The sequence below is a fragment of the Xiphophorus couchianus genome, chromosome 10 (assembly GCF_001444195.1).
Source record: "Xiphophorus couchianus chromosome 10, X_couchianus-1.0, whole genome shotgun sequence".
In the NCBI taxonomy this organism is placed as follows: domain Eukaryota; kingdom Metazoa; phylum Chordata; class Actinopteri; order Cyprinodontiformes; family Poeciliidae; genus Xiphophorus; species Xiphophorus couchianus.
Genome location: NC_040237.1, coordinates 9401663 through 9423234, shown reverse-complemented (window position 1 = coordinate 9423234; position 21572 = coordinate 9401663). Strand labels below are relative to the sequence as shown.

The window sequence follows — 21572 nt, the reverse complement described above, 5'->3', positions numbered from 1 at the left end:
TTTAAATTTGAAATGTATTCATTTACTTGGTAGGGACAATGCAAAGTAATTAACAGAATTTTCTAATTGACTTTTTTCCATCAGCTGTGAAAAATGTGTCTTGCTAAAAAACAACAACAAAAGGTTCACTTTGACATTATTTTGTAAGGCTAAAGTGAACTATAAATGAACTATAAGTCATTTAGTTCAAAGTGTAGATTGTAAATTTGATGTATTTTTGTTTTTGCAGATTGTAGACCTCCTTCTCACTCATGGAGCCGACATCAACATGGCTGATAAGCAGGGTCGCACGCCTCTAATGATGGCCGCCTCAGAGGGACATCTGGGAACGGTTGAGTTTTTACTCTCCCAAGGTACGTAGTCCCAGTAAAACGTTAATGAACTGGAAGATGGCAGGAAAACATTAGCTTGATGATGCTAGTTTGCCTTTACTTTCACCGTTAGACGTTTAAAACAACTGAAAACTAGACAAATGTTTAAATACACAGCACGTTCTGTATGAGCTGAGTTGAAACAGCTCAAATTATGAAGAAGGTGGTCATGTCCCCCCCAAAAAATGTTTGAATAAGAGATAATTAATAGAAAAAAAACCATTCACCAGTGGTTAAAACTTCAGTGGAGAGTTGGCATGGCTTTGAAATTAGAAATGTTTAGTAGATCAGCATGTTTCCATCACTTTTTGTAAAACTATGCATCAATTAGAGAAACAGCTGAGCATAGTTTCAGTTAATATCAGTCAAATTAAATGTGTCCAAATATCAAAAGAGGAATCTGAAGGTGTAGCTGCTACTGTTACTTTTCCCAGGAGCTTCTCTGTCGCTAATGGATAAGGAGGGTCTGACTGCACTGAGTTGGGCCTGTCTGAAAGGACATTTATCTGTGGTCCGCTACCTAGTGGAGAGCGGCTCTGCCACTGACCACGCAGACAAGAACGGACGCACGCCCCTTGACCTAGCAGCCTTCTACGGCGACTCTGACGTGGTAGGAAAGATACAGAAATTACATTTTTAACTAATTTGCTCTCATATGTCTACTGTATTTTGTCAGTTACGTTGAAATCAGCTTTTTCCAGTGTATCAACTTTTTTTCCCAGGTCCAGTTCTTGGTCGACCATGGGGCCATGATAGAGCACGTCGACTACAGTGGCATGCGTCCTCTGGACCGAGCAGTGGGCTGTAGAAACACGTCGGTAGTGGTGGCCCTGCTCAAGAAAGGAGCCAAGATTGGTAAGAAAAGTTTGAGAGACTGAGGAGCCTTTTAATGAGGTGCACCATGGATGCAGCATCTTTGACATCATGAAGGGAATGTTTTAAGATAGAGTGCATTGGAGAAGTACTTACAGGCCTTGGAACTTTGAACATTTTGGCCCTTTACAAAAGCCGCTTTTGCACTGCAGAGACGGGGCCCACTCAGATCCGGGTCAACCTGGCCCCACTTAAAAGTTTTTAAATGATAATATTGACATGCTCAATATTCAATGACATGCATTTTATTTCCTTTCGGATTAAATAATATTCAGCAAGCTGAACGGAGGATTCACATCAAGCAGATAAATATGTGCAACTCTTTCCTGCAGTGAGAAAAAACAAACATACACTGACTGTGGCCCCAAAAACTGCACGTCTTGCGGTGCAAAAAGGCATAAGCACAGACCTCAACAAATTTTATGTGATAGACCAATTCCTCTTGTACATAATTATGAAGTAGAAAGACAAAGAAATTGTTTTTGTTTGTTTCTTTTTTCAAAGTAGTGAAGTTACTAAACTATCAATTGTGGTAGGAACGTTGCTATTGTTGAATGGAAGCCATCAGAAGAGCAGCTTAAGGTCACAATTCATGTAGGGGACATTGCACATGGAACTACTAGAACTACAATGAAATGGTTTAGATCGAAGCATATTCATGTATTAAAATGGCTAAGTCAAAGTCCTGTTCTAAATCCATTTGAAAATCTTTCAGAAAAATATCTGTGCCCACCCCCAGGCCACTCATCCATGCTTTTGGTCCAAATTCTTTAGATGTATAAAACTAGTAGGGACATACTTCATATTCGTTGCTCTTTCACATCTAATTCTCATACACTAAGTTTGTATTTGACAAACTTGAGAAAACATGAAAGAGTTCAAGGGGTATGAAACAAAAGTTGAAGTAGCATCTTGGTCAAACATTCTGCAGTGCAGTTGGAGAATGAGCTGCATGGAAAGGTTACAAAGGGTGAATCCATAGATGAAAGTCCTCCTGTTTTTCCTCTACATGCATCTTTCTCTTTGCTGTATTCTGTGGCAACAAGCCATGGACTCTACCCCCTGCTTACTGCTGCCTCTTCTCAGCTATCTATAGCTCTGATGTGTCTTTTTATTATTATTATACAACTGTACTGCTGTTTTTTTTTGGCTTTCCTCTTTTTATAATTTTCTCTCAGTGCCTCTGTTTGTCTCTGTCGCTCTTTTCTCTCTCAATCACATCTTCGTTCTCCATTCCTCTGCAGTTACTCAGAGACAGGTTGTTATTAGCGCCTGCGGTGTTTCTTTTCAGTATCTGTTTTTTTTTTTTTTGCTGAGGCACTTACCTCCTTCGCTTCTCACTGCTGCTTGTGTTCCTTTTCTCACCTCTCCTCCACAACATCCACCACCACCTCTTCCTCTCTTTCACCCACCTGCTCTCTCTCTTTCCTCTTACTCTTTTTGCACTCCCACGCCACTATTTTTCTCCGGCAATCCCACCCCCACCCACTCACCCTCTACCACCTCACTCTTGCCTCCACTCCAACCCCCTCCCTGCCTCTTTCACCGGCGCCAGGATGTCAGACGCTGCCCAGTCGGCCCCGAGGTAAAGCCAAGGCTGTCGACCTCTCACCCTACCAGGCATTTTGACAGCTCTATCTCCTCTCTCTGTGTTGTCTGTGTGGTCCTTAAGTGTCAGCAGGCGAGCTTAGCTACCAAAATCCGTCTCAAACTGACAAATAATAACATGCAAAAAGGTATTAGCAGTGACAGTGGCGAGCTCGGGATTGTCTAGAGGTAGATGCTAACGCCAAAGTGGTTTCATAAAAGCATGCCCGGCCTCCAGCCTGCGACATCATGCTGAAATATCCTCTCACCTCGCAAATGCATGACAGGAACAAGCATTACTGCTTATGTGGAAGTGATTTTCCCAAATGTGCATGTGTTTGTAGACTGCAATGGAAACCCACAGTCATCCTTCAGATGTTCCTTCTGTGTCAGCCTGGCTGTTTCGGCAGCATTTCTCCTTCAACCTGCAGATCAGTGGACAGTTAACATCTACAGATCCCTCTCACATCAACTCTGCTTGCCTTGTGCTGTTCACCACACCTGCACCATGTCTACTTGTGCAAGTTCTCATATAGTTTTCATCGGTTGGTGTGTGTATATGTGTGTGTCAAAAGCTGCTTCTGCACAGATACAACACACACACACTAGTTGGCAACAAATCTGTCCGCTGGGTTGTTTTTTTGTTGTTGTTTTTTGTTTGTTTTTTTCATGTGGAAACAAGCATTTTCTTACAGTGCTGTAAAAATATTTGCCCCCTTATGAATCTCCTCTATTGTGGCTGAAATACAAGATACGATTTCCAAATGATGATATCACTAATTCTGTTAGAAGTTTGCTTTAACCAAGTTCTGTTTGCAGATGTTTGATCCATTACATGACATGAAATATTTTTTTAAAACCGATTGGACTGTGTTTGTGATTGCTTTCAGGAGTTGTCTTCTAGATTAAAAATGGAGCATTTGCAAACAGTTTTTGACTGAAGCCTGAAGTTCCAAAGCGAGGTCACATTGAGGTTTTAGAGCAGATGTGTTTTATCTTTCCTCTGCATTTGATTGCCTGTTTTCTCTCTTCCATTCTCCATTTTTGACTGTTGTACTGATTCTTGTGGTCTTACTGTTGTTTGTGGTGCGTCTCCTAGTTAAACTTTCCTTCCTACACCTTTTGATTTTTATTTAACTACCTGTCTTTCTCACCACGTTTTTGCTGTTATCCTCTCCGTCCTGTGTTGTGCAGGTCCAGCCACGTGGGCCATGGCCACCTCAAAACCTGACATAATGATCATCTTACTCAGCAAGCTCATTGAGGAGGGGGACAGCTTCTACAAGGTTAGAGAACCACCGTTTCAGTCTAATGTGCATATTTCATTCTTTTTATTTTAATGGTTTTTCAGATGTATCTCTACACATTTGAATAATAATAAAAGTAAGGCATGGCATAGAAACATAGGATAGGACACAATATGATACTGTATATATGGAAGTTAAAAACTGTTTTTTTTTCTTCCAACAGAAGGGGAAGGTAAAGGAGGCTACTCAACGTTACCAATACGCTCTGAAAAAGTTTCCACGTGAAGGCTTTAGTGAGGACCTCAAGACATTCAGGGAACTCAAAGTATCACTGTTCCTCAACCTGTCCCGATGTCGGAGGAAAATGAATGTAAGTCTGCGATTACTCTGCTCTGAGTAATGGAGAAGTACCAAAATGACTGAGATAAAAAGCATAAAAAAGTCAACGTACTGGGATTTAACCTCATGCAAGGTTATTATGTATTAGTCATTTCATGTTTTTAATGCAGTTCATCACATTTTTTATCCATTTCAATCTTTGCAGGACTTTGGGATGGCTGAGGAATTTGCTACCAAGGCACTTGAACTGAAACCAAAATCGTATGAGGCCTATTATGCCAGAGCACGCGCCAAACGTAGCAGCAGGTACCTCCTTTTTATCCTTCTGAAAATCATGGGTTCACCCACTGTAACTCTCCACTACCTTTCTTAGCACCTGAGTCAGTTCACTCTTTCTCCAAATCATATTCCTGTCCTTTACCTATAGAGTGCCATTGTATCTCTCTGAAAATGTAGGTTCATTGCTCTCTTTTTGTGTCCTTTGCCTTGTCTGTACAAGGCAGCAACCTGTTCTCTAAGGTTTTAGGATAATTCTCTTCATCCTTCTAAGATCCAATGAAAGGTTGCTGTCGTTTGAAGTGTTTTCTCTCAGGCACAACTTATGCATCTAATAAAACTATTGATTGGTAACGTTGTGTGGACCTGAGACCATACTTATCGTTGAAAATTATCATAGAATTGTCTATTCGTAGTATAATTTATGTCAATTGTAAAGTAAAGCATATTATATTGTATATTAAATTATAATATGTTAACTTTGTAGTCAAGTCAAGTCAAAGTTTATTTATATAGCACATTTACAACAGCCTCAACTGATGATTGTTTGTTGTGCTTCACAACAAACAATTATCACAGGTAGATAGATGACAAAATAGAAATAAAATTAAGTTTAGTAAAACTAATGAGACAAATATAAAATTGGCAGATACCAAAAGCTAATAGTATGAATAAAAACCAAACAATTTTAAAATTTAGCTGAAGCTAAAACATTTTACCGTCTGTTCCGGTTTAATTAGCTTGTGATTGAATCAGTTGTTCAAAAACTACTTCAAATGATTGGCTCTCAAAAAATATTTCGCTGGCGGGTACAAAAAGGAAAACAGTGAAAATATTCATCACCATCTTCCTTTCTTTTATTATATTTTTTAGATGTACTCATACTCTGTGTGTGTTGCGGACCTTTTTTCTAAAAATTTTATTTTTGTCTTGTTTTCAGACAATTTCCTGAAGCCTTAGAGGACCTAAATGAAGCCATAAAACTATGTCCAAATAACAGAGAAATTCAGCGACTCCTCCAGAGGGTGGAGGAGGAATGTCATCAGCTCAACCAGGAAGAACACCAGCAGCAGGACATGGAGTTGGAGCCTCCACCCTCACCTCCCCCAACACCACCTCCAGAGGAGGAGGAGTCCCTGTCCCTGTCCATGCCTCTTCCCCCTCCACCTGAGCCCCGCCTGGAGGACATGGAGCCTGTCCAGGACCTGTTTGAGGATGAGGACTACTTAGAGCAGGAGCTGGAGGCCATGTCTTTGGCACTACCTCCTCCAGAATCTCTCACCAATCCGTCAAGTCTTCCCATCATACAAAGCCCACCTCTCTCCCCCACACACCCGGATCAGATTTATTTAGCTGGGGGTTCACCCATGGGCCAGCCTTATGAATACCTTCCAACCTCCTCCTCTATGTCCTCCCCAACTCGAGGGTCATACCAGCCCCCATCGCCCTCTCTCTCTCCGACTCATCAAAACTCCCACTACCGACACAGCCCTCCTCACACTTCCCCAGTGCACCAACAGTCCTACCGCTTCAGCCCACCTCCGATGGGCAGCGGGGGTCAGGGGATGGATCACCAGAGCCCACCGCCTTCTCCTTTACGTCGGGCTGCTCAGTACAGAGCTAGTCCGCCGTTGGAAAGTGTGTGCTTGTACAGATCGCAATCTGGGTCTCCGGTGCGCTACCAGACAGAGCAGCTCCCTGGACGACCCAAATCTCCCCTTTCCAAGATGAGCAGCCAGCGTTCATTCCAGCTGACCTCACAGCCATCGATAGCCTCCCAACATCACCAAGCCCAAGGTCTTCGCCTCCAACCGTCTATCGCTCAAATCGTCCGCACAAACCAGCCCAACGTCTTGGGCAACAGCTTTAGTGGTCCAATGGGCCACTCCATTGGCGGTCGCTATCAGGGGGGCTCAGTGGATGTGGAGAGCCGCCTGGTGTACCAGCCGTCCCTGGACGGGCGGTCCATGCCCCAGGTCCAGGCCAGCCTCAGCTCTGGGGCCCTCTGTCAGCACGGCGGCCGAGGAGGGGTCATGGAGTCAAACCTGTTGAAAGATGAGCTACCCCAGCGCCCCTCCTCTGCCTACCGCGCCAGCAGCGGGGGCCCAGGGGGCATCCGTTACAGCCAGACACCTCAGATAAGCCGCAGCCAGTCTGCAGCCTACTACCCAGTCTCTGAACACGTACTGGAGCGTGCAAACGCCATGCCTCCCTGTCAGCTGGGCTCTCCTGAGATCCCCCACATGGTGAGACGTCCCGTGAGTGCCAATACTACTGAGATGAAGCAGCATGTGCCCACCCCAAGGCCTCTCATCCATTCTCAGAGTGTAGGCTTGCGATTCTCCCCCTCTAGCAACAACATCTCAGCTGGGTCTACTTCCAACATAGCTCAGGCCTTTAGGCCCTCCGCTTCTATTCAGCAGATGGAGATCCCCTTGCAAGCCACATATGAGCGCACCTGTGACGACATCTCCCCGATCTCTCCCTCTCAGAGTGGCGGTCTATATCAGGGCGAAACCACCCGCTCCAGGAATACGCCTTTCATGGGGATCATAGACAAGACCGCTCGGACTCAACAGTACCTGCATCAGCCCGGACGGTCCAGGCCCATGACCTCCATGGATTCTGCTATTAGCCCAACCTCCCCTGGGCAGCTAGTCCAGCAGGGCTCCACCTACAGTCCCCCAGCATCTCTGGGCAACATCGCCTACTACAACAAGACCAACAATGCCCAAAATGGACACCTGTTGGAGGAGGACTACTACTCCCAGACCCAACCCTCCTCACTGGGAAAGCTGGCCAATGGATCTCGTGGCACTGGTGATATTCTGGAACGGGTCAGCCAGGTGCCCACCTACCCTGACGTGAAGGTGGCGAGGACTCTGCCAGTGGCACAGGCCTACCAGGACAACATGTACCGCCAGCTGTCACGTGACTCCCAGACCCAAGGCCCCACCTCCCCCATCAAACCAAAGAGACCATTTGTGGAGTCGAATGTGTGAGTGGACAGTTTGGACTTGGCGCGTCAGTGGAAGTGAGGGTGGAACAAGAATATTTATCTAAAATAAAAACAAACAAAAAAATGTGACATGTGATCTGTGTATGTGTCCTGGACAAACTCATGCAAAAGAACTCTTAAGAGACAACTCCAGTCAAAGAGAGAAAACCACATTTAGACTTTTAGACGCAATCCTATATGAAAAAAACATAACTGATACTGAAATGATCATTTCATCATCATCATCATAATCTGCACACAGGCTGAACAACAGAAAGTTTCTGAGTTCTCATTTCATTCTCTGACCAGTGCACTTCCAAGACTTAGAGTGGCACAACGCGACCACAAGTGACCACCCCAGATGGGACTGAAAGAGTGACCGTGCTCCTCATCAGACTCTGCTCGTGGACTCTCTGCTCATCTTAAGTTCTTTCAAAGTGTGCTCTTAACCAAGGTTGCTGTGTAGGCTCTATTCTATGTACTACAATATTATCTGTTCAATACTGTACATTGCTCCGAAAAAGCAAAAGGTTCTACGACTCAGTACTTAGAGAAAAATGACAATATTTATAATTAAGTTATATATTGTACATAGAAGATAAAGCAAAGAATAGTTTGCATTTTAAATTTTATTCTGTTAGCCCTGCTACTGTGTCACACTGCTAGTCATATGGAGGTGGGAAAATTGACCAATTCCGAAAAATGAGGGACAGGCAAGCTTTGATATATTATTGTTTCGAAAGATGCAAGCAACTGCTTCAAATCGCAAACTATTTAAGATTGAAGTTGTTGATTTATTCTTTGTGGAGGGGCCTAAATGATCAGGTATAGACCACATGTTTTACATTTCTGCTTCTTTTTTTTTTAACACAAAAAAACTAAACAAAGGATTGATAATATGTCCCAAAATGAAACTTTATTAGAACAGGTTGATAATTAAACTCTTACTCAGATGATCAAAAAATGGTCAGGCTGCAACTTCTGTGTGGATTTATGCATGCTGAAAACAAATCTAAATTTTATCTTTTAATTGGCAACACAACTGTTACAACGGGTGTAGAAAGGTATATTCATATATGTATATTCATTTCTACACCCGTCCTATATAACTGTTTGGATATTGTGACGTTAAAAAAAGTAGCCCATTTTCAAAGCTTCTGCATAATGAAATTAAAAACTAAATATATTTTAGGGACAATTATTTAAATAAAAAGATGCAATAACCTGGTTGCATATGTGTGAACACCTTTAAAGTAATTATTTGAGAATCTTTTTTTTTATGACTGTACAGTGTTCAGCATTCTTGGTATTAGTCCATTCTAAAAGTTCTCTAAATCTGTCAGATTGTGAGGACATCCCTGGTCCACAGCTCTCTTAAGATTTTATGTCTGATTTAGTTCTGGATTCTGGCTCAGCCGTTTCAAAACTTTACTTTTCATCAGGTGAAGTCATCCTTTTTCTTTGGACTCACTATGATATTGAAAATTGGAATGCGTCTTCATTTTAGCTACCAGATATCTGAAGATTCGAGGTCACGACTGACTGATTTATAATTTCATCCACATTCTCGAAGCATTTCCTTCTTAAGAGAAGCAACACCCTCGCAAAGGATGTGGCCCAAAAGCTGAGCTTTTTTTTTTTTTTCCATTAAAATACAATGTTTTGCCAATGGCTCTAATGTTTAAAGTTATCTCTTGATTTTACAAATTTTTTTCAGACTGGAAGTAGTAACATTTTGGAGTGGCCCAGCCAGAATCCCAACTTGTATCTAATGGAGTGAGCTAAGCATTAGGGTGATTGCAAAGAGAACCTTCCAACCTCAAAGCAGTTGCACATCACCAAAGATAAACCATGAAGATGCCAGTGGAAACATGCAAAAAGCTGCTGAGCAATTATAAAAAGACTTTATTTGCTTTATTGCCTATATAGAAATGTTTTCCCTTGCTAATCTTAAAGGGCCTTAATAATTTTTTATACATTTTGGAGTAAAATGTAAATAAATTTAGATAGTTGTTTCCCCAAGATGATACTCAATTTACTTTGTTTCTGCCAGGGCCAGGGATAATTTTGTACAGCGAGATCCTTTTATAGATTAGCTAAAGGATCCAAGTGTTAAATTCAACATAATTGATTGTGGAAGTGAATTCAATAACACTGAATCCTGAAATTGAAGAGTCCAAGAAAGCATTTGTCTAAAGCTGAACACACTTATGACACCAGGATTTTTTTTAGGTTTTTTATTTCCAAACAGATTAGTTTATTTTTCTGTTCAGTAGAGCAGGGACATGTGGCATTATACGCAGGAAATGTTTTGAAAAGAGACATTTTTTAACGTAATTAAAACCAGACTTTTCTAAAGAGTCATTATATATCCACTCAGCGATTTGGCTGCAGTATGTTAGCTATTCGTTATTAATTAGTGGCTCTAATTGTTGGAATTACATAACAGAAGTCAGCTTTGATTGCAATAAAACAGTTTTGTCTGAGTAAGTGATAAGTAACTAACTGGTTAACTAAGTTTAACATCGAAAGTACCATTGAAGTTTGGTTCTGTCCCTCCTTCGAAATAGTGACGGGTTAGTGCTCAAAGGTTACAAGCAAGCAAATGCATCTCCTTACCCATTTCTCCCTCTTCTGCTTTATTATTTTCATAATTTTTCCCCCCAGCCAGTTCTGCCCTATGAATACGTCTTACATTTTGAACTAAGGGTGCACTTTATATATTTTATCTACTTTGGTTGTTGCGCTTGGTGAATTTGGAGAGCGTGGGTCTGCGTCCGATGCGGCCAGACTGTCATAGATTCCATTACTGTATAATTTTTCAGCTTGGTGGTGAGTGACGGTATGAGGAGAGAACGACGTTTTTAAAACTGGCGAGGATGTATAGACTTTCTAGCACAAGCTGTATATAGTGGTTTAGATACTGCACTCGGTCCGGCTCGGATTTGTGGGTTCGTTTTGTTTTTTAAAGGCCAAATCATGTCTCACCTTGTTCCAAACAAACAAACAAAAGTCTATGTTAGAACAGCTTCTTAAATGCACAAATGTTGGAAATAATATAAATCTGCTGAAAGAGAATAGAATTATAGAATAATAATAATAAAGCTTGGTATTTTCTCCAGAAACTCCATATTTGGAGTCATCGTAATGTGGAATAACAAAAATAGTCAAGTTCTTGTTATATTTGACAAAAGTTATAGGCTTTTTGTCTGTAGCTTTTTACTTTGTGATGTCAGATAAAGATGATCAACAGAGAGATTTCCTCCTCGTCTCCTGTTTTAACAGCTACCAGAGAAATGAAGGTCAACTGTATCATACCTACCTTAAACAGGACTTGTTCAGTTGTGGGAGTCCAAGGGCGTTCGAGTTCGAGCTGTACGTGTATATTGGTTTGCTGTAAATAGTCCGATGCATGTTCTATTCTTTCCATGAAGCTCCAGCAGAAACATGTATAGCAGTGTGTGATAAGGTGTCGGGATTAAGATAAGGAGACTACTGCTGTCCCCGAACTGTCATCATTCTCCTTCAGCCTCACCAGACGAGTAAAAGATTTCCTTTATTTTAGTTTTTAACGTATTTGCTTGCTGAGCAGAGTTCTCTTGTCTGTAAATGTGAGCTTTCAGATCGCTGTGATAAAGTTTCATTAAAAATGTTAAAAAAGAATGTGTTTTTATCTCATGATAACTGATTGTAACATGTACAGTCCAAACTATGTATTAAAAAAAAGAACATATTTATAAATGGTTATAAACTGAAACACGTCATGCATGTCAGTCATTTATTTTTTTGACTTGTCGATTGCATAGATATGCTAAAAAGATGTTAATCTGCATGTGATAGAGTATCAAACTCATGAAACAACATGAAACCAAGATTTTGCACAATGTTAGCAATTTTTTCTTTCCATACCCTGGCAAAAAAAAAAAAATCTGGACTCAATCCTCTAAGGGCTCTTAAAATAGAATTTTTAATTTGTAGAAACAGAAATCAAAAATATTAGTATAAATTTGAATAACATTGACATGTTTCCTCAATTCAAAAATAAATCTTCCTATTAAGAAAGATTTAAGTGTTAAGACTTTGTGGATCTGGATTAATTAGCTACTTTATGAATATGTAGAAATTTGACAGGCAAGGAATGTTTTTTAGTTGGCTCTTCAAAGGATTTAACTAAATAGTCCAGAAAGGAAGCATAAAAAAAACAGGTGTCCAACTGCACAGTAAAATAGTTTTGTTTTTGTATTTTTTTTTTTCCCTTTTGCTGCAAAAGTAAATGACTCTAAAAAACTACAGTTTAAAATAGCATAGACTCAATATCTCGACCACCTGGGCCACCAATATCTTTACACCTGGGCCTGTAAAAAAAAAAAAAGTGATTTAAATCTAACGTTTGGCACATCTGGTATGTGTGAAAGTGCTGTTAACTTTAAACAATTTGACACAACGTTAAGTCGCCTTATATGCACGGGCCAGTGTAAGCTGCATTAAAGGATACTGAGGTTTTCAAATGTAATGGTCTTGAAACCTCAAACTATCCATGAAACATTTCCTACAAATTGAACTACTTTTAATGAGATGCCAGAGTACATACAGTAGTTCCTCCTCCTGTTGCTGTTCACTGCAGAAGAGACAATGCTACTTTTGGAAATATTTCTGTTTTTGTTCCAGAAACAGAGGAACAAAAAGGTCCCACAATTAGCTCCAGAAAATTGCTAAAGTGCATTGTCAAAGATACAAATATTTTGACAAACTAAAAATAAGTGACTTGATCACATCACTTATAAAAAGAAATGACCATAAATTTTTGGTTCCTGTTTAACACCATTAAATAGAGATGTATATCTGAAATATAACATTTAGAGTTGAAACATTCAGAAGTAAGAAGAGTAAAAGACTCAAGACAAGAGAACTTGGACTTGTGTGAAGAAGTGCCTCTCTAATCCTTTTTCATTTTGCGTGTGAAAACGTGAACCAGCCCAGGACTGACCACCATGACAATCAGAGGCACCAGGGTGAACTTGACGAAGACCAAGCAGTAAAAGAGGCCTTGTGATTTGTCAGGGAACGGCAGGATGTACATGAGGTAAAGCCCAACGGATGACACAGCCAGGGAAAGAGCGCGGTGATTGAACGACAGTCCGCCTTGCTTCCAGTACTGGGCCATCCCCAGGCCAAGAAGGGTCCCACAGTCCCGGGCTAGGGAGGACAATGGGACTGTGTCCAAGCGGATCCAATCAGCACGGCTGCACCATTTCTTTGCTAAAGCGACAGTCCTTTAAAATAAGCGAAATAAAACCACATGAGACAGGATGCCACTCGTAGAAGCATTGATTTATCTTCCATCAGCTTAAGATCCTCACCAGAAGAGGTCAATGCCAACCAGCTGCAGGCCAGCATTCAGAATCAGAGCACTGAACAGCATTCCTGCACTGAAGCTCACAAAGAACAATAGGGGGCGCCCTTCTGGCACTTTACGGACAAGAAAAATCCCCAGAAAGATACCTGGAAGCAATCAGTTCAAATAGGTATGAAAAATAATTAACAATAACCTCTGTCAGTGTTTTCAGATTCTTAAAGAGAAATTCAGATCCTTCTAGGGTTTCTATACATTTTCCATGCTCTTACATAATCAGTTTTCAAGCATTGTTTATAACATTCGAAATAATTCAGTGGAATTAGTTGACTTTTGTAATCAGAAATAAAACATTGTTGATAACTTCCCCACTACATGTGGCTGTACAGGAAGAATGAAGAATATGATGGAAATACCTAAGAATCATCTTCATGGGATTATAATTAAATAACAAAGTGTCTTGAGTCAGAGGCTTCTTCAGAACCTCTGTAATACAGACCAGCACTGAAGATCCTTCCTGCCTACAGCCATTATTATCTGCGGTTAAGACCAAAACTATTCATATTTTGCTGCTAGATTAACATCTTAAAGTTTCTTTTAATTGTACCTACATGTTTCTTCTCACTATAAGTAATATTAACACCCTGAAGTAGCCATTAAAAAAAGACCAGTAAAAAAAACAGTCAAGACATTTTTTTACATTGACATTTCTTTTAAACATGTTGTTGGTTTAAAACTTTTATCTTGGTATCTAAAAGCCAAAATAGCTATTGAAATAGGGATTTCATAGCTAAAAAAAATTGGATTGGATTTATATGTCAAGAAATCAAACACCAAAATTGTCAGATTTGGCAACAAAAAAAAGTATGGTTGTGGCAAATCAAAGGTCAAATAAAAACGATTTATTTCACACTCAATTCTCATTGATTCTAAACTTATCCAGACTTGTAAATTGATTCAAACTCCACATTTTAACACTGTGTTATTATTAATGAGGCCAGAGTAAGGAAGATGTAAATAAATCAATCTAAATGCCTTTAATTGTAGGGTTTCTACATCATAGGCAGATGGCATTGCTGTAAATATATCAAACGTGTAATAATTCTGTATTCAGACCTGCAATGATACCAGTAACAACCTGGTGAGGAAAATGAGCCAGGATAAAGATCCTGGATATTCCAACGGCACCCAGCAGCAGCCCGTAAATCAGATAGGGAGCAGCTGATATAACCCAACTGTGGACAAGAAAAGAGAAAACTAATTAAGACTTTCGTGCTTACTTTTCCTTTCGAACATACTTCGTTCATTTTGTTTACCAGTGAGTGTGGGAGTGCAGAAAGGAGCTGAGAGGGGGCACCACAACCCACCAGACTGCAGCAGTCACCATCGAGTGTCCTGACGGACTGCCTGAGAAACAAACACCAAATCTGGAACTCTGAACTCCAAATGAAGGGTGATAAATATGATTTGTGTGTGTTTAGTTTTTGCCTCACCTGGGCCAGTTTCACAGGTGCATGGAAACTGGGAGATGTTGGGCTTTGTGTTGACAAATAGTTGACATTCACCAACCCACCAGAATGGCCTTTCTCCAAACAGCACCCTTGGAGAGATCAAAAGGACAATGAAAACCAGAAATCCATTGGGATTTATGGTTGATCAAGAACAGACATGAAACAAAACAACTGGCCTCTTTTAGTCCAAAAAGAGTTACAAAGCTACATCTAGCTAACGTCTGCATACAAAAATTTCGATTTTTTTTTATTATCTCAAGTTTTTAAGGATTCTAGACTTCCACTTAAATGTTTGTTTTCATTCAGTTAAAAAAAGCTGGAAAACAAAAGCAACTGAAAGCTTTCAGAGTTGCTACAAGAATAATCAATCTAAACCCCACTAAATATTAGCTTGCACAACTATTATTTTAAATGTATTTAGCTGTTGTTTTTATTCCAGCCACTTGATACTTTTTTGTTTGTTTTTAAAATATTTATTTTGTACAATATCAACAGTTATTGAAAATGAATTGCAAGGAGAATTGCGTGTGTCTCAACCAAATGCCAATCACAACATGGAGTCGACACTGACGTACTTGCCGTACGTACGTGGCGTCAAGTGTCGTTCAAGGACTCTGGTGGAGTCTGTTCTCCTATATTTATGGTTCCACTACAGTCTGTTCCTCCACGGACAACATATAGAGTAGGAACTGCGGTGTTGTCCCGGAAGCTACAACGTCTTACTAAAGTAAAATACAAGAGAATCTCAAATTTTGTTAACCAAAATGTGGAGACATACGTGAGAGTAGAGAAATAAGTTATGCCGATTATTGTACAAGACGAAATTCAGATCCTACATATCCACGTAACTGTAGCTGTAAATCAAAAACAACATTTTGTTATTTCACCTGTTTCCGGTCTTACCATTTAAGCATCAGGTTTAACCACTCCGATAGCGCTGAGACCCACAGCACCGCAACTCCCAATCGATTACACACAAAATAAGTTAAAGGGAACACGAACAGAAATCCTACTTGAGGATCTCCAAAGTGAGTGATGGTGAGCCAGAACTGCTCTAGGTTCTTTGTCTGCTGCTGCAGATATTCTGCCATCCAAATACCCTTGGTGTGTATCACCTCCATTTCTACGGCGTCTTTTAAAGTATATTAGATCGGTAGAAATAATGACTGAAATTGAAATCCTCCGGATGTGTCGTTCGTGCCCGAGCCAGCTTGACTGGCTGTGCGAGCCAACGTGAAGAAACGGCATAAACGTTATGATGGTTTGTTCTAATGCGTCAAATTCTTTAACAGTTATATATTGGCCGGTGCTACTCTTTTGAAAAATACTTGCTTCTCTATGTGAATTAAAGTAAAATTGAACATCTACAAAAATACATCCTAATTATGCATAATTAGTTATGCAAAATCAAATACTTGTTATAACCCAAACAATTAGATTTTTAAAAAATATCAAGCTAGAAAAGGGAGTACAGGCCACTTAGATGATAGAGCCAAACTGGATGTAGTTAAACATCTAACACTTGGCAACAATTAAAATAAATAAATCCGATTTCTGGGAATTTGGTCTGCTAATCAAAGTTCTTATCCATTCAAGTGAGAATTGGCCTATTTCACCATCTGATTGGCAGTGATGGCATAGTTACTTTGAAAAAGTAACTTTAATCGGATTACTGATTATTCCTTGAAAAAGTAACTCAGATTACTGATTACTTGATTTGGAGAGTAACTAAGTTACATTAAAAGTAACTTTCAGCAGCTGCTGACAATTTCCACCATCTGTGAAAATTACATTGAGCTTTGCCAATACTTAATTGCTATTTTTTTTAAAATTAAAAACACTTTAAGGTTCCAAGATTTGGAGACTTGAAATCAAATTAATAAGTTGTGTGAAAATAAAGTTGCCCCAATGTTAAGCCTTAGCCACCAATGGTTATCGTTACGTCTGATGTTTAACATTCAGTGTTATCGTGGCTTTTTAATGCCATCCGGGATGTTTAACTTTATCTCTGATGTTTAGCATTTAATATCCAGGATATTTAACTTTGTCCTCGATTTTTTATTCTATCAAGGATAATGCCTAATGGTATCCTTGATTTTTAACATTATTGCCAATGTTTATCAGATATCAAATTTCATCTCCAGAAAAGTTACCTTTTGCGTTAAACATTAGAGATAAAGTAAAACATTCCAGATACAGTAAACATAGCAATAATGACCATTTAACCATATATCCTTAAACATCAAGGACAATGCTAAGCACTGGAGATAAAATTTTAAAAAATGGGGACAACATTAAACTTCCTGGACAACTTTAAACATTTGAGATAACACTGGGGATAACATTGTCCCCGGTGTTTAATATTGTCTCTTTTTTTGTCATCTCAAAGGATTCTTCATGTCGAATCTCCACATTCAAAAACAAACTCCCAGGATTTTCTGGTTTTATTCATTTTTATTTTAAGAGATAGCCAGAACGTCCCTGTAAAGAAATCAAAATGTTCACGTAATTCCCAGGAATGGAAGGGAACCAGGTTGGTTGGATGGATGTATGGACGTACGGACGGACAGACGGATGGATGGATGAATAGAACCAAGATGGATGGAGAGTGGGAACCATGATGGAAGGAACCAGGAATTGATGAATGAAGGCAACCAGGACAGATGAATGAAGGGAACCAGGAATGGATGGTGTTTATCTGGGTCTAAAAGCAGCTTCTCATCAGGACGGTATAGTTAAATCCTCATTTTCTTCTCTCAGATCTGCCCAGCAGGAGAAGCTCGCTGCATCTCCACTCTTCCAGTGTCCATCGGCTCAATGTGATGTAGCGACTCAAACTCAACAGTGAGGCCGTTTTCAGGCTGTTTGATCTCAAATCTCTTCCACCAATGGAGCCTCAAAGAAGCAAGTTGTAGCGACACAACGCCGACCTGTTCGGCTCATTGCTGATGGTACCGGAGTCCGATTCCATCAAGCTGCTGGTGGACACCTGATTGAACTCTCCCTGCTCAGACACAAATAAAACAGGAGAAATAAGAAATCAGAAATTATTTTCATCAATGTTTACCATGTTGTGATGGAAAATAAAAACCCAACTGAAAAGAAAGATGCTACTGAGTGGAGGACCTAAGGGAAGAAGTCCTCTTCATTCTCAAACTTTAAATTCTAATGAACACTTAACACTGGAACTGGTTCTTCTTCTCCACTGTCACCACATGCATACCCTGTATGAGGGGCTGCTGTAAAGTCAACGACTCAACACTGTTATTTATGCAACTAGAAGTCAACAGATCTTAATTAAATGTTCAGCCTGGATTTAATTTAAATGTAAATCGCGAACTTCTTGACGTTTTGATGTTTCTGAACTAAATAAACCTTATTTACTGGTCAGAATCCAGAGCTGTGCAGATTATTACCAACTTCAACTGTGATCTCTGCAGAAACAAAGACGATCGGCCTTCATCAAAACCACCAGTCAGATCCACTTTTCTGTCAAATAATTATCTAATTTCAACCATATTTATTATCTTTCAAGTCCCTTACTTAATGAACCATTTACTTAAAGAAAGTTGTAAAATTGCAAAATAAAAACAGAATTTTCTTCTACTTTCTAATTTTCTCTAATGTATTTTGAAGAAAAAAAAAGTCAACTGAACTTAAAATTCAGTAAAGCTGAACTGATCATTTGCAGAGGTTGCATAAAACAACATAGTGATCAAATTGTGTATTAACATGCAAGACAACAGCTCAGTGTGGCTACACCCCCTAAGAACTTTCTGTCAGCTGTCGGCTGTTATCCTGAATTATGTCAGGATAGCGTCATGGCAACTCCTATACATGGAGGGGGAAAAGTAGCAGTCTCTCAGTCCATTGAACAATACAAAATATAAGCAAGCAAAAAGCTTATTTATTATATTTTTATACCATCATAAACCACAAATAGTGTTAAACTGTAGATTTCCTGTGTGTAACTAATGTCATATGTTTTCTACATTATACTAAAACAATATCTATGGTTGGGTTTAATTCTCTTTCATGCTCAGTCTTTAGTGGAAGACAGTTCAGGACGCCCCCTTGTGGATTTAAATAATCCCTTCACTCCTTTCAGAGCCTGAGATTTATTGCTGGCGTGTTTTTCTGAGAATAAAGCATTCAAAACCCATTACATTACAGAAGTAAACTGTCATGTAAAAGAAGCATGTTTTTTGATTGCTGGTTCAATACAAGCACAAGTTTCAGGCAAAATGGGAAGATTTCCGAATTAAAAGCTCCCGTTCCATCAATTCCCCGCTCGTAAATCTGTAAATGTAATCATCAAAAGCCAAATAACAGACTCATATGGTATTTTAAAACTCAAAATGCACATTTCACTTTACTCTGTTGAATATAGTCATTTCCGACTATGAGCTCTCATTCATTTTGCAACATTTTCTGTTGGATAATAAATTAAAGAACCAAAAAAAATCTGAAGAGCCGCTTTGGAGCCGAAAGAACCGACTGTTTTTAGTGATCCGAGCCAAAAGAGACGGTTCTCTAAAAATAGCCAGAATTCCCACGCTACCGTGAACCCCTCAGAACTTCCCCGAGCTCAGACAGGAGGTCAGTCCCAGAGTAACCTGATTCAGAAAACCTCTCCTGCACACAGAGACCCCACCTTCAGGAATAAAAATGGAAACTGATCTTAAAGTTTTCGATTCCCAGATGAAACATTGGCTAAAACAAAAACAAATACGTGAAAACTGATTTATACTGACCTACATCGTTATGGAGAATTAGCTTTCTCTGATATACATTCTGATATACTGTACATGTTTATGTTTTTCTTGTTTATAGTCGAGGAAATTCAAGATACGTGTCTGTGTATATGACAGAAATTTTAAACTTCTGATATTACTGTCTTTAAATAAAGGTACAACCAAGAAATGAATTTTGTGCATGGGCTAGTAAATCTATGTACAAAACAACAGTTCCCCCACATGTAGCATTGTTCAATGTGCTGTCCTTTATTAAATAAATTTGAATTGAGCTGAACCACATTCTGTGTCCACGTTGGAAATGAATCAGGCATGCGCAAAGCTGCTTCTAGTCAGACTTTCCTACCGTAGTCCGGATAGATATCTATGTCTATCTGTCGGTGCTAGTGCTCAGGTAGGATGTATGGCATATCAGTCAATCTCCAGTCCTCAAGATGTGCCTCTGCTTCACCACACCTGAATAGAATAGGTAGGTCATTAGCAAGGCGCTGGAGAACTGATCTACACAAGAAGGAGGTAATTAAGCAATTTCGTTCCAGTGTTTTGTACCTGCGGCACATCTAAAAACTGCAGGAGAGCGGCCCTTGAGGACTGAAGTTTGACACCCCTGGTTTAAAGTCGAGTGACTGATAAATTGATCTTTGCAGTCAGCTTCTGCGTTCGGGAAAAAGCGGCTCGGTCATTTCCGGTTTATTGAAAACCGCACTTTATAGTAGGTGCTTGCAGGGCTTGCCCAAGGTAACAATTAATGATGTACATCGATCCGAAGCTCTAATAAGTAAGCTGAAGAGAGGTTTTAAGATGTACGCCTCGTTATACATTCACAAATACGAAGGTGAGTTTTACTTTCTTTAAACTTTGTGGCTAACATTAACTTTAGCTTATGCTAGTAGGCAATGTTCTCAGACATTTTTCTTATAAAAATGTGCTACTTAAGTATCTAAACATTTTAATCCATTTTAACCGACAATGTTTTTACCTTATTTTGTACTTATTTTCAAGTGTATTATGTGTGTTTATTGTCTTAGTGTCAAACAGAGACCGAGTAACGGGGAGATTACGGTTTGGGCATCTTCCTTCCGAAGCATGAGGAAACACAACAAGCCCCATAGCTTAAAAGTAGGGCAGCATTGATAGAGTTTGAGTACAGCTGACTGTTCAGATTCAAAGTTGTTGCTTTTAGAAAAATATGTCCGTGTTCCTTAAGATCTCCGTGTTATTTCGTTTTATTATTTTTGCATGCTTTTTGTGAAGAGCTCAAATAGGATGGTGTTTACAGGCGGATCAGTTTCTCGGCTGTCTGGTTCTGGTCTGCTCACTCGTTCCCATACACTTGCTCTTTCAGGCTGAATGCAGAAGTGATTCCATGATAATGACACCAGGACGGCTCCTTTATTTACCTTCTTCTTTAAGCTGAAGAAGCTGATCCGGAGTGAAGTGAGCCTTAGCTTTAGGTAGCAACGAATATTTACAAGCCACCGTCTTCTTAATTCAGGATCGCTTGGAAATTAAAGAAAACTTAAAAGCCCATTACATTAGGAAGACAAAAATGCTCAAGGTATTGCTTTATTTGCGTCTGAAATACGACTTTGTCTATTCTAGCTGTCGTGGAAACTCAAAGCGGGAACAAAAAAGCCACGTTTGCTCATGCGGATGTGACGTTAACGCCGTACGTGCGAAGAGCCCATGTGACGTAGCGTCGATGTGCGCATGCGCATTACCACAAGGTAGGACGGATGAATGGGTAGCACAGATGGTCAGAACACAGGAAATAAAATTACATTACAAAAGAAAATAGTAACGCACAGTGATTTGGGCGGGTGACTTTAATGTGATTACTGATTTGAAATAGTAACGCGTTAGATCACTCGTTACTAAAAAGAGTGATCTTTTTTACTGAAAAAGAAAAAAGTGGTCAGTAGCGTTACTGACATGACTGCTGATTGGTGCATGTCATCTTTTTCTCTTTTTGAAAGCTTTAAATCATGTTCTTTTTCAAAATGACTTAAGTAAATCTCAGAAACGTTGTTATTGCACTGTTTTAGCTTAACTTTTGACACACATGTCTCAACAGCTCAATAAGCACAATGTTATGTTGCAAGTCTAAATATTTTATTTCTGCTTAAATTGGAAGGGTATGGAATCTGTTTCTTTTTTTTTCTACCGTTTTCGTTTGTAAAAGCTGGATAAAGATATTTTGCTTTAACTCCAACAATCATATTTACCCCCCTCTCCTCTCCTCTCCTCTCCCTCCCGACCTCCT

The 21572-nt window shown here is 39.7% G+C and overlaps 2 protein-coding genes across 13 annotated transcripts in view; one reads left to right on the top strand and one right to left on the bottom strand.

The window, feature by feature from the left end:
* The window catches only part of tanc2b (tetratricopeptide repeat, ankyrin repeat and coiled-coil containing 2b), a 158199-nt gene extending 146845 nt beyond the window's left edge, over nt 1-11354 (top strand). For 10 of the 12 annotated variants that reach the window (XM_028029480.1, XM_028029478.1, XM_028029476.1 and 7 more), the window contains 8 exons: nt 230-353; nt 806-981; nt 1094-1226; nt 2800-2829; nt 4026-4117; nt 4302-4448; nt 4623-4723; nt 5634-11354. In XM_028029480.1, the coding sequence (XP_027885281.1) occupies nt 230-353; nt 806-981; nt 1094-1226; nt 2800-2829; nt 4026-4117; nt 4302-4448; nt 4623-4723; nt 5634-7695 (2865 nt within the window). In that variant the 3' untranslated portion in view covers nt 7696-11354. The remainder of the gene's footprint in view (nt 1-229; nt 354-805; nt 982-1093; nt 1227-2799; nt 2830-4025; nt 4118-4301; nt 4449-4622; nt 4724-5633) is intronic. The other 2 variants (XM_028029479.1, XM_028029477.1) reach the window with 1 other exon arrangement.
* On the bottom strand, nt 10352-15832 carry g6pc3 (glucose-6-phosphatase catalytic subunit 3). Its single transcript, XM_028029491.1, has 6 exons — nt 15459-15832; nt 14538-14644; nt 14361-14451; nt 14161-14279; nt 13052-13193; nt 10352-12964 (listed from the first exon to the last, which is right to left on the bottom strand). The coding sequence occupies exons 1-6, from the start codon at nt 15674-15676 to the stop codon at nt 12628-12630; spliced, it is 1014 nt and encodes a 337-aa protein (XP_027885292.1). The 5' UTR covers nt 15677-15832; the 3' UTR covers nt 10352-12627.
* Between the last annotated feature and the right edge of the window lie 5740 nt (nt 15833-21572).

Bases quoted from the DNA above. Each gene is read 5' to 3' on its own strand.
- g6pc3 (XM_028029491.1), bottom strand. From the start codon at position 15,676: ATGGAGGTGATACACACCAAGGGTATTTGGATGGCAGAATATCTGCAG. The intron at 14,452-14,537 runs GTGAGGCAAAAA...TTTGTTTCTCAG, and splicing joins CACCTGTGAAACTGGCCCAG to GCAGTCCGTCAGGACACTCG. The intron at 12,965-13,051 runs GTGAGGATCTTA...CTTATTTTAAAG, and splicing joins GTTGGCATTGACCTCTTCTG to GACTGTCGCTTTAGCAAAGA.